The sequence below is a fragment of the Piliocolobus tephrosceles genome, chromosome 10, assembly GCF_002776525.5.
Source record: "Piliocolobus tephrosceles isolate RC106 chromosome 10, ASM277652v3, whole genome shotgun sequence".
NCBI classification, from domain to species: domain Eukaryota; kingdom Metazoa; phylum Chordata; class Mammalia; order Primates; family Cercopithecidae; genus Piliocolobus; species Piliocolobus tephrosceles.
In genome coordinates, this window is record NC_045443.1 from 102874186 (window position 1) to 102887907 (window position 13722).

At 43.6% G+C, this 13722-nt stretch overlaps 1 protein-coding gene across 5 annotated transcripts in view; it reads right to left on the minus strand.

Annotated features, from left to right (window-relative positions):
- APPL2 (adaptor protein, phosphotyrosine interacting with PH domain and leucine zipper 2) overlaps positions 1 to 12904 on the minus strand; it is a 61342-nt gene extending 48438 nt beyond the window's left edge. For 3 of the 5 annotated variants that reach the window (XM_023192840.1, XM_023192676.1, XM_023192529.1), the window contains exons 1-2: positions 12607 to 12893; positions 5833 to 5931 (exon numbers count right to left, since the gene is read on the minus strand). In XM_023192840.1, coding sequence (XP_023048608.1) covers positions 5833 to 5931; positions 12607 to 12660 — 153 coding nt within the window. In that variant the 5' untranslated portion in view covers positions 12661 to 12893. The other 2 variants (XM_023192604.1, XM_023192762.2) reach the window with 2 other exon arrangements.
- Positions 12905 to 13722: the final 818 nt, after the last annotated feature.

Below are 13722 nucleotides of genomic sequence, written 5' to 3' on the forward strand. Positions count from 1 at the left end.
CGAGTGGAGAGAGGCTGTGAGCCAGGCACTAAGCAGCCTCCCATGCAAGGTGGAGGCCAAGCCCAGACTGAGGTGGCTTGAGGAACAAATACCAAATGTCTGGCGAGGAGGCAAAGACGGCAAATACTGCTGTTCCTTCAAGAAAGGATGAGACGCCGGGCGCGGTGGCTCAAGCCTGTAATCCCAGCACTTTGGGAGGCCGAGACAGGCGGATAACGAGGTCAGGAGATCGAGACCATCCTGGCTAACACGGAGAAACCCTGTCTCTACTAAAAATACAAAAAACTAGCCGGGCGAGGTAGTGGGCGCCTGTAGTCCCAGCTACTCGGGAGGCTGAGGCAGGAGAATGGCGTAAACCCGGGAGGTGGAGTTTGCAGTGAGCTGAGATCCGGCCACCGCACTCCAGCCTGGGCGACAGAGCGAGACTCCATCTCAAAAAAAAAAAAAAAAAAAAAGAAAGGATGAGACGACTAAACTTCTATTTAACTCAAATTAACAGTGTCAGTGAATAGTGCCATCGTAACTATTATCATCATAAAACAGAAGACGGTTCTGTTCACACCGAGAGCACTCTGTGAGCAGAGACTGATCTTAGCATTTTACAGGTATTAACACGATTCACTCACAAGAACCCTCTGAGGTGGGTATTCTTATGGCCTCTGTTTAGCTGATAAGGAAACTCAGGCAATCAAGTGATGGCTTGACCTGCCCAAGGTGACACAGCAAGCAGCTGAGCCAAGACTGGAACTCAGATCTGTGAAGTCCAAGGTCACACACTTAACTCCTGTACCTGAATGAATGAGCCTAGCCCAGAATAATCTAAACGCAATAGCTTTTAGATTGCTATCTGAAAGCTACCAATGCCGTCATGAGGGAAAGCTGCAGATCCCACGTGCAGACCAAGTGCAGGACCCAGGTCTATGAAGTCGTTTCCAAGAGCCACTCAGGCCCTCGGCTCCCTCCGACCTTAAGCTACATATGCACCTCCTGCCAGTCTCTGTCAGATAAGCCTCAATGTGACTGGTTTTCAGGACTGCTGAAACACACTGATTAGAACATTTATGGATAAAAACTAATGAAACCAAGAAAGTAACTCTGTGATACAAAAAGGAACTGGGTCCTGCCTCTAACATATTACAAAGCGGTGGGCTGATAAACAGGGGTGGTTCTTCCATAATGACAAGAGGAGCCTCTAAAGCTTATACTTCTTTGGCCTCCGCTGCCATGAATGGTGGCTAGTGTGTCAGGAGAGCAAGCACAGTGGTTAAGAGTGAGCGCAGGCTTTGCAGTCAAAGATTCGGGTTTAAAATTCTGGTTCTGCCACTCATCAGCTGTGTGACCTTAGGCAAGCTACTTAACCTCTCTGAGTCTTCGCTTCCTCATCTGTAAGTACATACTATACAAAGACCTCTCCTCTGCTGTGAAAGCTGAGTGCCCAGCCTATTGTGTGGCACTTTTATGTGCCTAAGAAAGGCCACTATTGTCACTACTAAAACACGCAGCTCTGACCCTGTTCTGCCTCCCATGTGCTTCTCCTTCCCCCATGACAAGCTCACACTCCTGGATGCTCGCTACTCTCATTTGGTTTCCCAGTCAGCACACTCACTTGTTGAGCTAGGTATCTATATCATCATTCTAAAGAAATGTATTTTCTTCTTTATAACACCAACTTATGCATACTTTACTCCTATTCCCTCCCACTGTCTTTACCCCAATACTAGTCCCACCTCCAGTTCAGGCTTTTAAGATTAGGAGTTTTAAGATCAGCTTTCAAGATCAGTAGTTCTGTATTCTGAAAGCTTTGGTTAAGAACAACTGCAGACATGTAGCTGTGTTAAATCAAACCTGCTTTGCTGAAGGACAGTGAGAGTCTTAATCATGGTTCTCATTTCAAAAAAATTCCATCCCAAATTTACTTTAAAAAAAAAATAGCAAAAACAAAATAAAAAATCTCATACAGACTGAGGTTAGCAACTACACAGGTTTGTCATCTGGTGGAAGAGAACGCCAGGTTACAAGGGTTGCCAGGTTTCATGAATACTGCTGGGGACAGCCTTCCTGTCCTGCCGGCCAGGAACACTATTACCCCTGCCCCCACCTTCTCAGCACAACAGCTGAGAGGAGAAGCAAGATGACCTAAATAAATTTCACGGTAAGCCCCTAACAAATCCATTTTAAAAGATTAGAAAATTGTAAACTTCTTTAAACCTCTCTACAGGCCGAGATAAAGAATGAAAATAAATTCCAATGTGTTGAATGCAAAATTTGAGCAGAATTAACTGACTATATATGCATACGTATCTATTTAGATATAACCGAAGTTGTTAACTTATTTAGCCAATAGTTTGAAAAACAGCGTGTTCTAAGTAACCAGGCTCTTCTCTGTTAATGCATTGGAAAGGTATACTGTTTCTTTCATTCAAAGAACCCACAATGGACTATTACCAGATGTGACTCCAGGGACTACAGTAAGATGCTGAAAACAGCTTAGAGCCTATAGTTTCATTCTAGAGGTTAAGCCAAACAAAATTTTAAATTTCCCCAAACTAGCCACAATCAGCAAAACTGCTCACAGAAGTTTTCCTCTAGTTTTTCTTGTTCTTCCTCTTTCTAAAACTAAGGTCTCTGAAGGGCATTCGCAAAATCAGCATCCAGAAATTTACTGTGTAGTCTGATTAAAATATGTTTTATGAACACTTATCATTTATCAGCAGCATATGCCTGCTTTGGTAATATAATGAAAAACTGTATTTTATGGAGAATCTCTTTTTAAAGAGGAAATAATAAAACAGTATCAATCAAATTCAACATGCCTAGGTGTAAAATCTTTATGGAATAACGTGCAATGAAACCAAGAAAACATAACTTTAGGGGAAAAAACTTGAATGAAAACTCTGAGAAATAGATCAAAAAAGGAATCAGAAAAGCTTTCTTTCTTCAATTAAAAACAAAACAAAACCCCTAAGCTTTCAAATAAACCTGAAAAACCAAGCGCCGCTGGCCCAGCCAATCCGAACACAGCCAATCACTGCTTGACTCTGTCCTTGAATCTGGCAGCACTAACCAGGCACTTTCACCAGCCACTGCTGCAGGAAATGCTGAGGCAGGAGGAAGGGTTTCTGGCCAGTAGGAGAACCCACGTGATGATCATATGCTGCACATTAAAAGCTGGGTTACAGCCTCTAGGAATGAAAGACCCACTCAATTCTGGCAAAATGTCGTTTTCTGCCTCAAAAGAAAAAAAATGCATGAGACAGTGTTTGGATATCCCCAAGTAAATGATTCTGACAGACACCGAAAGGCAGAACAGAGACTCCTCCGAGTGGCAGAGACAAAGTCTCTTACGTCTTGGGGCTTTTAAGCCTTAAATAAGAGACAAATCACTTAGTGACAAAATACAAATTGCTGAATAGCAAGCAATTTCAGGTATAAGCCCAGTAAGAACATTCCTGTTTTCTTAAATTTAGAATATTTAGGGAAAAATACAAAAACAAGTTAAAAATGGACAGTTTTCATATCTCTAAATTCTGACTGTCTTAACAAAACATATAAAATCATAGATGAGCACATAATTCTTTTGGTCATTAAAACTAGTTCTAGCTACTCAGAAGGCTAACGCAGATCACTCAAGGCCACGAGTTTGAGACCAGCCTGGACAACAAGGTAAGACCCTATCTCTACCAAAATTAAAAAGAAAAAAATTAGCTGGGTGTGGTGGTGTGCACCTGCAGTCCTAGCTACTTAGGAGGCAGAGGCAGGAGGATTACTTGAGCCCAGGAGTTGGAGGCTACAGTGAGTTATAACCATGCCACTGTACTCCATCCTAGGTGATGGAGTAAGACCCTGTCTTTGAAAATTAAAAATCAAAAAAAAGAAACTAGTTCTTTTTTTTAATATTTACAAAAATTTTGTGTAGAGACAGGGCTTCACTATATCAACTAGGCTGGTCTCGAACTCCTGGCCTCAAGCAATCCTCCTATCTTGGCCTCCCGAGTGCTGGGATTACAGGCCAGCCCAAAGCTAGTTCTAATTAATAAGTTACACTTATACATTACTGCATAGTTTGCCTGTTTATATCTCCAGCCCTGTACTCGGATCCGAACTTTCAACAAGATCTCTTTACCCACTATGATGTCCCATGGACTCCTCAAAATCAGTGTTTCCACAGAGAATTACAGTTGGGCATCCCCGTAACAGTTATGCACTCACAGGCACGCACACACACTCACACGCACCCTGCTCCTCTTCCTGTCTTCTCCCATCTATTCACCCTGCCGTTCCAGATGAATACCTGAACATCATTCTTGATTCATCCTTTACCACCTGGCCCCTTCACGCCCAATCAATCACCAAGCCGCCTCCTAAATACCTTTCAAGTACAGCTGCTTCTTTCCACTTCTACTGCCACCTCCCCTATGCTTAGGAGTGAAGAGTCTCAGCTTGGCTCCAGCTGATTTGCTCTGCCATGAATTAAATGGGTGCACCTGGACAAGTTTCTCACTATTGAAATCCTTAAGTTTCCCGACCAATACCATAGGCATAGTAACAATAACAATACCCACCTCAGAGTTGTTAGGGGAATGTAAATAAAGTAATCAACATAAAAGCCCCTGGAACTTCCTGGATGCTATTGAGTATTCACCAGATCTCAACCCTCACAATCATCCTCCTGTTGGGTGCCCAGCACAACCCCACTAGGTTGGGTGGCCCTCCTCTCCTGGCCCTTCTAAGGCTCTCTGGAGATTGCTTTGTCTGCCTCCCAACCCAACTATCAGCTCCCCAATGGCAAGGACTGAGTCTTATTCCCGTATGATGGGAAATGACTAATAAACCAATGAGCAGTAATATGAGTGGTGGAGCTATGTAATAAGAAATGACTATATATGATTAGTAAGAGGTATATACTGTTGAATGTGGTATAGGTGAAGTATCCTGCATCTGAAATGCTTGGGACCAGAAGGATTTAGGATATTTTCAGATTTTGAAGTATTTGCTGTATCAGCCGAGCATCCCAAATCCAAAACTCCAAAATGCTCCAATGAGCATTTCCTTTGTGTGTTACAGGTTTTGCAGCATTTCGGATTTTGGATTTTCAAATTTGGGATGCCCAACCTATATTCCTGAAGAGATTATTAATGAGAAAAACATCAACACGTAAGATTTAAGACAGCAAGGAATCAATAATGAAAATGATCAGTTACCATAATATTGTGATGTGTTCAATGCTTTGTAACATAAAGCATTTTATTTTTAAGTAACTCATAAATCTTGTCTCAGAAAGCAACATACATGGGCACTTCTTGACGTTAAAAAGATTCACTTTTGCTACTCAGCAATTTCTTTTGCATGGTTTTGCAAGCCAGAGATATTTGTTCCACAAAACAAAGAAGCCACCGAGTTTCAGAACTGTGACTCAAGTCTTTTCAGAGGAAGCAGTTGAAAAAACATCTCTGCCCTCCCACACTGACATCTAAGACTGCCCATTTATGAAAAAGACAAAGAGTATGTCTCAAAATACTGGACCCACTTATTCACAAGTAGGAAGAGGAGACTCAAATGTTTCCCATTGGGTTGACTTAAAAAAAAATTAGAAGCATTTATGTGGTCCATCTCTAACGGTTCTAATTACAGAAAAATCACTCTTTCTTAAGCAATGAGAACAGACTGTCCTTAGTTTTTTGAGGTGAAAAGCAGTGAGAAAACAATTCTGATTTTGTCTCAAAGTCTTAAATGATATTCTTCGGATTCCAATTTCTCAACCTCTGAGGGAAGTTCAGGATGAGGGGACAGGATGCCCACTCTGCGGTATTCAGGGGAGGGGTGGCGGCATACCTGGGCTCCATAGACACGCTGCATCGCCTGCAGCAGCTGGTTGGTGTAGTCTGTGAGGGTGCCAGCATCTTCTTCAAACACGCTCAGTAAAGAGCGAGTCTGGGAGAAAAGAAGAAAAAAGGTCAGTTTCATTTCTAAGTGGACAAGTTACAGAGGAGGAGGAAGATCCACACACCCACACGTGCAGAAACCAGAATGGGAGGAAAGAAAGGTACCTGTGGGTTCCCTGGCTTCTTTTATTGATAATACCAGTATCATTTGATTCCTGGAGCTCTGGTTTAGAACTCGCTTTCTAATCCTTTAGACTACAGTGTCAGGGCAATTTCAGAATTGGAGCCAGAAAAGCCAGTTTTTAAAAGATTATGACTGAAAGGCTATTATCTATTCTGACTTTAAGCACCAGTAAAGTCTATCCAATAAAAAAAAGTGTTCAAAAGGGCAGCCTCTCCTCTCAAGTCCATAAGATAAACACAGGTCAGGCCTATTTGTGTACCTGGGATGTGGTCCCCTAGCACAGCTATAGTGTGATCATCCCAGCGGGAACCGGCAGTCTGGTCTTCTGTAATCCTGGATGTCTTGCAGGAGTGTAGGAGTATGTCATTCTTTCCTCTTATGGTACTACGATTTCCTTGGGTTTTTTTCTTTCTTTCTTTCTTTCTTTTCTTTTCTTTCTTTCCTTTGTTTTTTTTTTAGATGGAGTTTCGCTCTTGTTGCCCAGGCTGGAGTGTGATGGTGCAATCTCGGCTCACTGCAACCTCTGCTTTCCAGGCTCAAGAGATTCTCCTGCCTCAGCCTCCTGAGTAGCTGGGATTACAGGCGCCCACCACCACACCTGGCTAATTTTTTGTATTTTTAGTAGAGATGGGGTTTCACCATGTTGGCTAGGCTGGTCTCAAACTCCTGACCTCAGGTGATCCACTCACCATGGCCTCCCAAAATGCTGGGATTACAGGTGTGAGTCACCACGCCTGGCCTGCTTGTTTTTGATTAGATTTTACCATTTTCAAACTCATGGCCAGGAAATTTCATATCCCCTGGGCCCACCAATAGCAGCACTGGCCATAAAACTCTAATAGCAACTTAATAAGAATGCTAGTTTATCGTTTTTAGGAAGACAAACTCCTCAGTGCTCTGAAAGCAGCTGAGCAAAGTCATAAGCTGAAAGGTATTTCTATCATTTTCATCCACAGCGCTTAGAACACAAAAAGCACTAGAGAAATATTTACATACTGGTGGTGAACGAACAAGAATCAAGGTGCGCAGAGGCAGATCTACTCAAGAGATTTTCGTTAATGTGCCCAGCACAGTGGGAATTTAAAATACTACGTTAGTAATAATTGGATCACAACTTCAAAATATAACCCATTAGGCAGAAAATGGAGAGTAAAGTTTCGGGAATGCCTTTGAGGTGGTATCAAAGCACTTCACCAACAACTCACTAAGGCTCATTATTTCCCTGCAAATAAACTGCAATTCCTCCTTTTCTTTTTCTAACTTATTTCAGGTAAGAGAACAGTAACTGACCCCAAAGCACCCTCAAAAAACTAGAATAAGAATCTATGCATTGGGATCATTACCTCCCACCATACATGATCTACCCCGACTCTGCTCCAAAACTCTGATGCACTTCATAGCAATGTATGCTTATCCCACTTTGCCCAGGTCTTCCGGGCTAAAAACACCAGGACTAATGTACTATCTTCAGTACCAATGCTTATCCACAGAAGAGCTACAGTGCAATAATGAATAAGGAAACCGTATCATCACGTTTAAAAAAGCTCTCAGTGAAAGAAAAACAACACAGAATTCGTACAGTGCATAATTTGTTAGAAGAGCTCTTTGAACTTGTAAAAGTTCATAACCATAGTATGAAATATATCAGGACCTGAACAAAGGTTTTCTCAAACAATATTTATCAATAATATGCATACAGATTGTCGCTTTTTCCTATTTTAGTCTATTCCATTTGTAAACAAAAATTGTGGTTGTGACCCACTGGATTTCATAATCTACTAATGGATGTCGACCAGTAGGTTAGAAACACTGATTTAGGAGAATGAGAAGGGATATAACCGGATTGTGGCTAGTTTTTTCAAAAATACTACTGATGTCCATTTAGCCAAATCCTGTTTATTGCTTTTAATACTCTTAGGGATAAAAACAAACTGGAAGAAAAGGTAAAAAGGGAAAGAGAAGGCTTGCATGAATGTCTTCCACAAAGAAGGTAGAAAGAAAACTAAAATTACCACTTCCTCTATACCACCTGTGTGCCAGACGCTGTGCTGGGCACTAAACATCTGTGACTTCATTTAATTCCTTTAGCAGCTCTGCGAGGTAGATTCCATGGTTCCATTAACTTCATGTTACAGATGATGAAACTGAGGCTCATCAAGGTTAAGAAATGTGTTCAACCTCCCACTGTAGGAATGTGGCAGGGCTGGGATGTAAACCCAGGTCAGCAGCACTGAGGTCACCAGCAGGATGGCTCTCATCAGCGAGTGTGCTCTTTGGTCCACAGCCTACAGCCCTGACGGGAGGCAGGACAGGGGCAGACTGGACCTGGATGCTACTACCACGCCCCCGCCCACAATACCTGAGTACATCACAAGTGTCCTTTGTCCTTATACCGTGGACATGAGACTATGATGGCCATTAGAACTGACAGGAAAACTCTGGTCTTCCCTTTCTAATTTAACTTGGCAGTGATCACCTCTATATATAATAAATAGAACCAGCTACCTTGGACACTGGCTATCCACATTTACTACACTATGTCTGCTCAAACTTTGGTTTGGAACAACAGGGATACTGAGAGACATAAAGAAGGAATGAGACCAAGAATAAAGCAAAGGCACACTAGTAGCTCAAAATCCCACAGTATGGTCAGAAAGACACTGGTATATCTCACTTACAAAGATAACAACAGCAATCACTTATGGGGTTACTATGGCATGCCAGCATGGAGACACTTTACAAATGTTATTTATTCTTCCTAACAACTCAACTAAATAGCTATTTTAATTTTTATTTCACATACCTCCAAACATAACCTCAGAGAGATTGAGTAACTTGCCAAAGGTAACAGCAGATTCAGGAGTTGAATTCCATCCATTTTCTACTGCCCGACACTCTTAAGGGTATACTTGGCCAGATAAACAAAACCAAGCACCCTATGCATACAGCCTCAGCTCCCTATCACTCCTTTACCTTAAAGAAACTGGGTATTACTTAATAAAACACTCCTAGACATTCTCAAGAATAGTGTGTAATTGTGTAATGGCCCAACTTAATACCACTAACTATTAAGAACATTTTAAGGTTATAAACAAAGTTCTTATCGCCATAATTTGGTGGAGGAAGAGAATGTCCTAGTGAAAAGAACCAAGACTTTGGGAGGCCAAGACAGAAGATTGCTTGAGCCCAGGAGTTCAAGACCACCCTGGGCAACATAGCAAGACTCTTTCTCTACAAAAAATTTTAAAATTAGCCTTGTGTGGTGATGCGTGCCTGTAGTCCTTGCTACTCAGGAGGCTGAGGTGGGAGGATCGCTTGAGCCCAGGAGGCTAAGGCTGTAGTGAGCTGCCATCATGCCACTGCACCCCAGTCTGGGCAACAGAGCAAGACCCTGTCTCAAAAAAAAAAAAAAGAACCAAGTCTATTGAAAGGAAAAATAGGTTATAAACAAAAAGAGGAACAGCACAAAACATCTCCACAATGAAGACATACAAAACCACCAAGTTACGTTTTGAGATACCTTGTTTGAGGAAAGAAAGCCCTGATTTGGTTGGGGAGTGCTGTTCCCAGCTAGGCCACTCAACTGCATAACCTCAGAATTACATCTTTCATTTCTTTGTTTCAGTTATGCCAATCGCAAAAGAAACAGAACACAAAGCGAGCAAGCAACAGTGTTGTTGTCTTCACCTTATCTCAAAAGTGTACTACTTACAGGACAAGAGAATAAGCCCCTGAAGAATAAGCTGCAGGAGCTCAAAGCTGCATTTGTGTTCCTATCGCAGCAGGATTCACACTGTACTGGAACTGTTGCCTCATTATCTGTCTCTGGAACAAACTGTGAACCAGTCAAGGGTAGGCACTCTTATTTGTCATCACATTCCCAACAGCTAGTAGTGCCAGGCAGGGAGCAGAGGCTTCTAAACAGCAATGGAGACAGATGTCTTAATCCCTAAAATGTTCTGCTTCCCATACATGAGAGGTAAGCAGAAATAATGCATGTGTATGCATACAGATTAGTTTTACAATGCATCGTGCAGCACTGCAAACTAAAAAGGAGTCCGTGAATAGATGTGTCTAAGGTCAGTTAACTGCTATTCAGCTCTTCCTGGATCACTCAGTTCAATTACAAAAGCTTTGGTGTTCATTTAATTAATCCTGTGCAATCACATTACTGAAGCAACTCTCAAAATTACTCTTCATAAAACTAGAAGAAACACACAATAGATGGTTTATTAGGTCTTTTCCTTTTACTGAAACATTTTAGCTCACTGATGACAGAAAAGTCCGGTGCTAGATAGCTGAGCTAACTTGAACCATATCCCTAGTACAGGCAAGTTGCCTGGGTTCCAGTCCTGGCTTTGTCACTTTATGGTGTATAACTGTAAGTAAATTACTTCTCTGCTCCTTAGTTATTTAAATAGAGAACACACTTCAAGACTATTGGGAGGATTAAGTGAGTTAATATATGTAAAGCATTTAGAAGAGTCCCTGGCACACAAAATCCACGAGACAGGCATTTGCTATTGCTTTTATGCTTTGCACATAAAATGACGGGGATGGATTAGATTCCTTCCAGTTCCAAGTTTACACCTTGGGAGTAAACCTACGTTAGACACAGGTCACATACAAGGGAGTAGTACATAAATATGCTCTGATGATCATTAAATACCTTCTTAAAGTCAGTTTCCATTCTGTACAACAGCATCATCAAGAGCCCTCCTAAGGGTGACAGCCAAGTCTCAAAAGCAATGACAAATAAACTTCCTATATTAAAAGGAACATATTAAATGAGTGATAATGTCTCTAAACCTCCTCTGCCACATACAAGTTCCAAGTTATACACCACGTAGATATGACACAATGTTAACTCTAAAGTACCTTGAAGATCACCTGCTCCCCCCCGCCCCCCGTCTCTCATTCTGTAGATGTTCTGCAGATTAGGAAACTCAGCCAGCCACAGGGCGGGGACGAAGAGACTCACCCACATCACATCCTAAGTGAGTGTGAGAGCCAGAATTAGAACCCAGGTCTCCTGACTTGGTCTACAGTCCTGTCTACTTCCTCACAGCTGGGAAAATCCTTTAAGCCACTCAGAAACCGTGTATATTCCTTTATGGAAGAGCTGGAAATTAAGAATGTGATCTGTTTGTAAGGACAACATCAAGAATCAGTATAACCTCTGTAACCTGGCTTAGGCATCACCATGTAGGTTAGAAAAGCAGGATATTTCTGTGCACCTCAGTTCCCACAAGTGCAAGGCAAACAGAGATCCTTGTTCACAGTGATCATTTAAGATCTCACATTGCTGTCTTCAGATTCCACACAACAGGTATGAGCATGGACGAAATACCTTCTACCAAGGGCTTTAGCCTGATAAAAATGCCAGAAGACTACAGCTATATAAAAAAGAAGGCCTTGAAAAAGTCAGTCCAATGGATGCAAACTTACCAAAAACAAAAACAAATCACAGCTTGCTTCCAGATCCTTACTTATCTATACTAGGAGGATCACAAGAAATGAACAAAAGACACCTATGCATACAGTCTTTTGGACTTATTCTGAACTGTTGATGTAGGTAAAGCCATACAAGGATCATGCTGGGAGGTATTATTCACTCAGAAGAAAAAGGGAAGGAAGCCCAAAAGAGAGGGGAAAGTGTGAAACGAAACACGTTAATCTATTCTAAGTTTTCAAGAGTTGAGACACTAGGAAATAAAGGCACTTATTTAAATAAACCTGGGATGCTGAACCAGGAGTGTAGGTCTGAAGCTGGGGAAATGTTAAAGGAGAACAACAGACCCCTGGGGAAAGGTGTGCTGAATTATGAACTAATGTCATTCTGCACTCATTTGCTATATTTACACACCAGTTTTCATCGGCAGAGCTCAAAGGACTTGACTCTCATCTCGAGTGTGCTAATGAAGTTCCCTTGTGCGACAAATGGGGCAGGTATTGTATTTTTCTCTTCACTAATGGGAAAACGGTGCCAAGAGGAGGCCTGGTACCACCAGGAAAGAGATCCAGGCTCTCTGCCTCTCATTCTGGCTGGCACAGGTCTCATCACATCATTAGGAGTATCAGTAATAGGACTGACTCATTATCTGTACCGGACGTTGGCTGCTGACAACTTTACAGGTGTTTCTCATTGACTTCTCTCAACAACCCTATGAAGCAGGCACAATTATTATTCCTATTTTACAGACGACAAAACTAAGGCACAATAAGGTGGTTTTCCTGAGGCACTCAGCTACTAAATGGAGTCAAAGTTTAGATCTCGCAGCCTCTCAGTTGCAGCTGAGTTTGGAGGCGGGTCACGACATCAGGACTCCGGCCGCGGGGCGCTCTCCCGGTTCCCCAGCTCTGCCTTGGCTCAGGACTCAGGGCCCGGCCCGCCCCCTCCTCAGCCCGAGAGAACCCGGGGGGAGGCGCCGCGAGCGGGCCGGGCGCACTACCGCGGCTGCCCGGCCTCCACCCCGGGGCTGGAGGGGCCTCCTCGGCCTTACCCCTTAGGGCGAGGGGCACCGGAGCGGCGGGAGGTACCTGGGGACTGTCCTGCAACGCCTCCTCTAGCAGGAGCTTGTCCACGGCGGGCATGGTGCGGTGCGGCTCAGCCGAGGGCTGGGTTGGCAGGACAGAGGGCAGGAGATGCGGCGGCCGACAGTGCTCCCGGGCTCTGGGCTCGGGCGACGCGGCGGACACTCCGTGCCCGCGGCGGCCCCGCGTGTCCACGCCTGGCCAGTGGCCGCCGACGCCTGCCCGCCGGCCCTCCTCCGGGCCCTCCTCCCGACCCAGCCCCCGGCCGAGCCGGATCAACAGGAAGTGTGGCGAGCGCAAGGCCGGGAAACCGGAAATGTGGTGAGCTCGGGTCCCGGCACCGGAAATGTGGCTTCCGCGCTTCCGCCTGCGTTTGGCGGCTCGCGGGGAGCTGCGGTCTCTGGATGTCAGTTACGACGCTGAGGGAACCCTTCGGGTGTTTGTGTTCTGTGCCCTTCAAGTCAGTGCATATGAAGTCCAAAAGAGGAACTCGAGGGTGGAAAGATAAGGTTTTATCTGCTTGTGGCTACCTAGAAAGCCTTTTGAGTCAAAGGAGCGAACAGATTTTTTTCTTTTAATGGAAGGAAAAACCCACACTTCCCACACCACTTTTTCTAGATAAACTTCGACGCCCCTGAAACAGCTCTGAGAGCAAAGAGGTCACCTCTCCTATGGGAACAAAGAAAAGAGGAGAAAAGCTGGATAACTGACTCGTCTGTGATAATCAGAAATAACCCCTATGGAAACTGCAGCCATTTGATGTGGTTATAATTAGGTCTCGTCCTCCTGGTTTATGTTTTGTCATTTTGGAGAATTTCATAATCAAATGTTTAGAATTGGAAGGGCTAGATAATCTAGTTTTCAGTGTTGTCATTTAGAGATGAGAAAATGGGACCCAGAGAAATAAGTGATCTGCTCAGGGTCAGTTAGTAAACGCTAGAGGAAGAAGAGAAGGAAGGGAGAGGGATGGAGGAAGACTGGCAAATGGAACTTGACATCTTTTTATACGGAAGGCAAGGGTTTCTGAAGTTCTTTCTTTAGAAGTCAGTAAGACTGGCTGGGCGCGGTGGCTCATGCCTGTAATCCCAGCACTTTGGGAGGCCGAGATGGGTGGATCAGGAG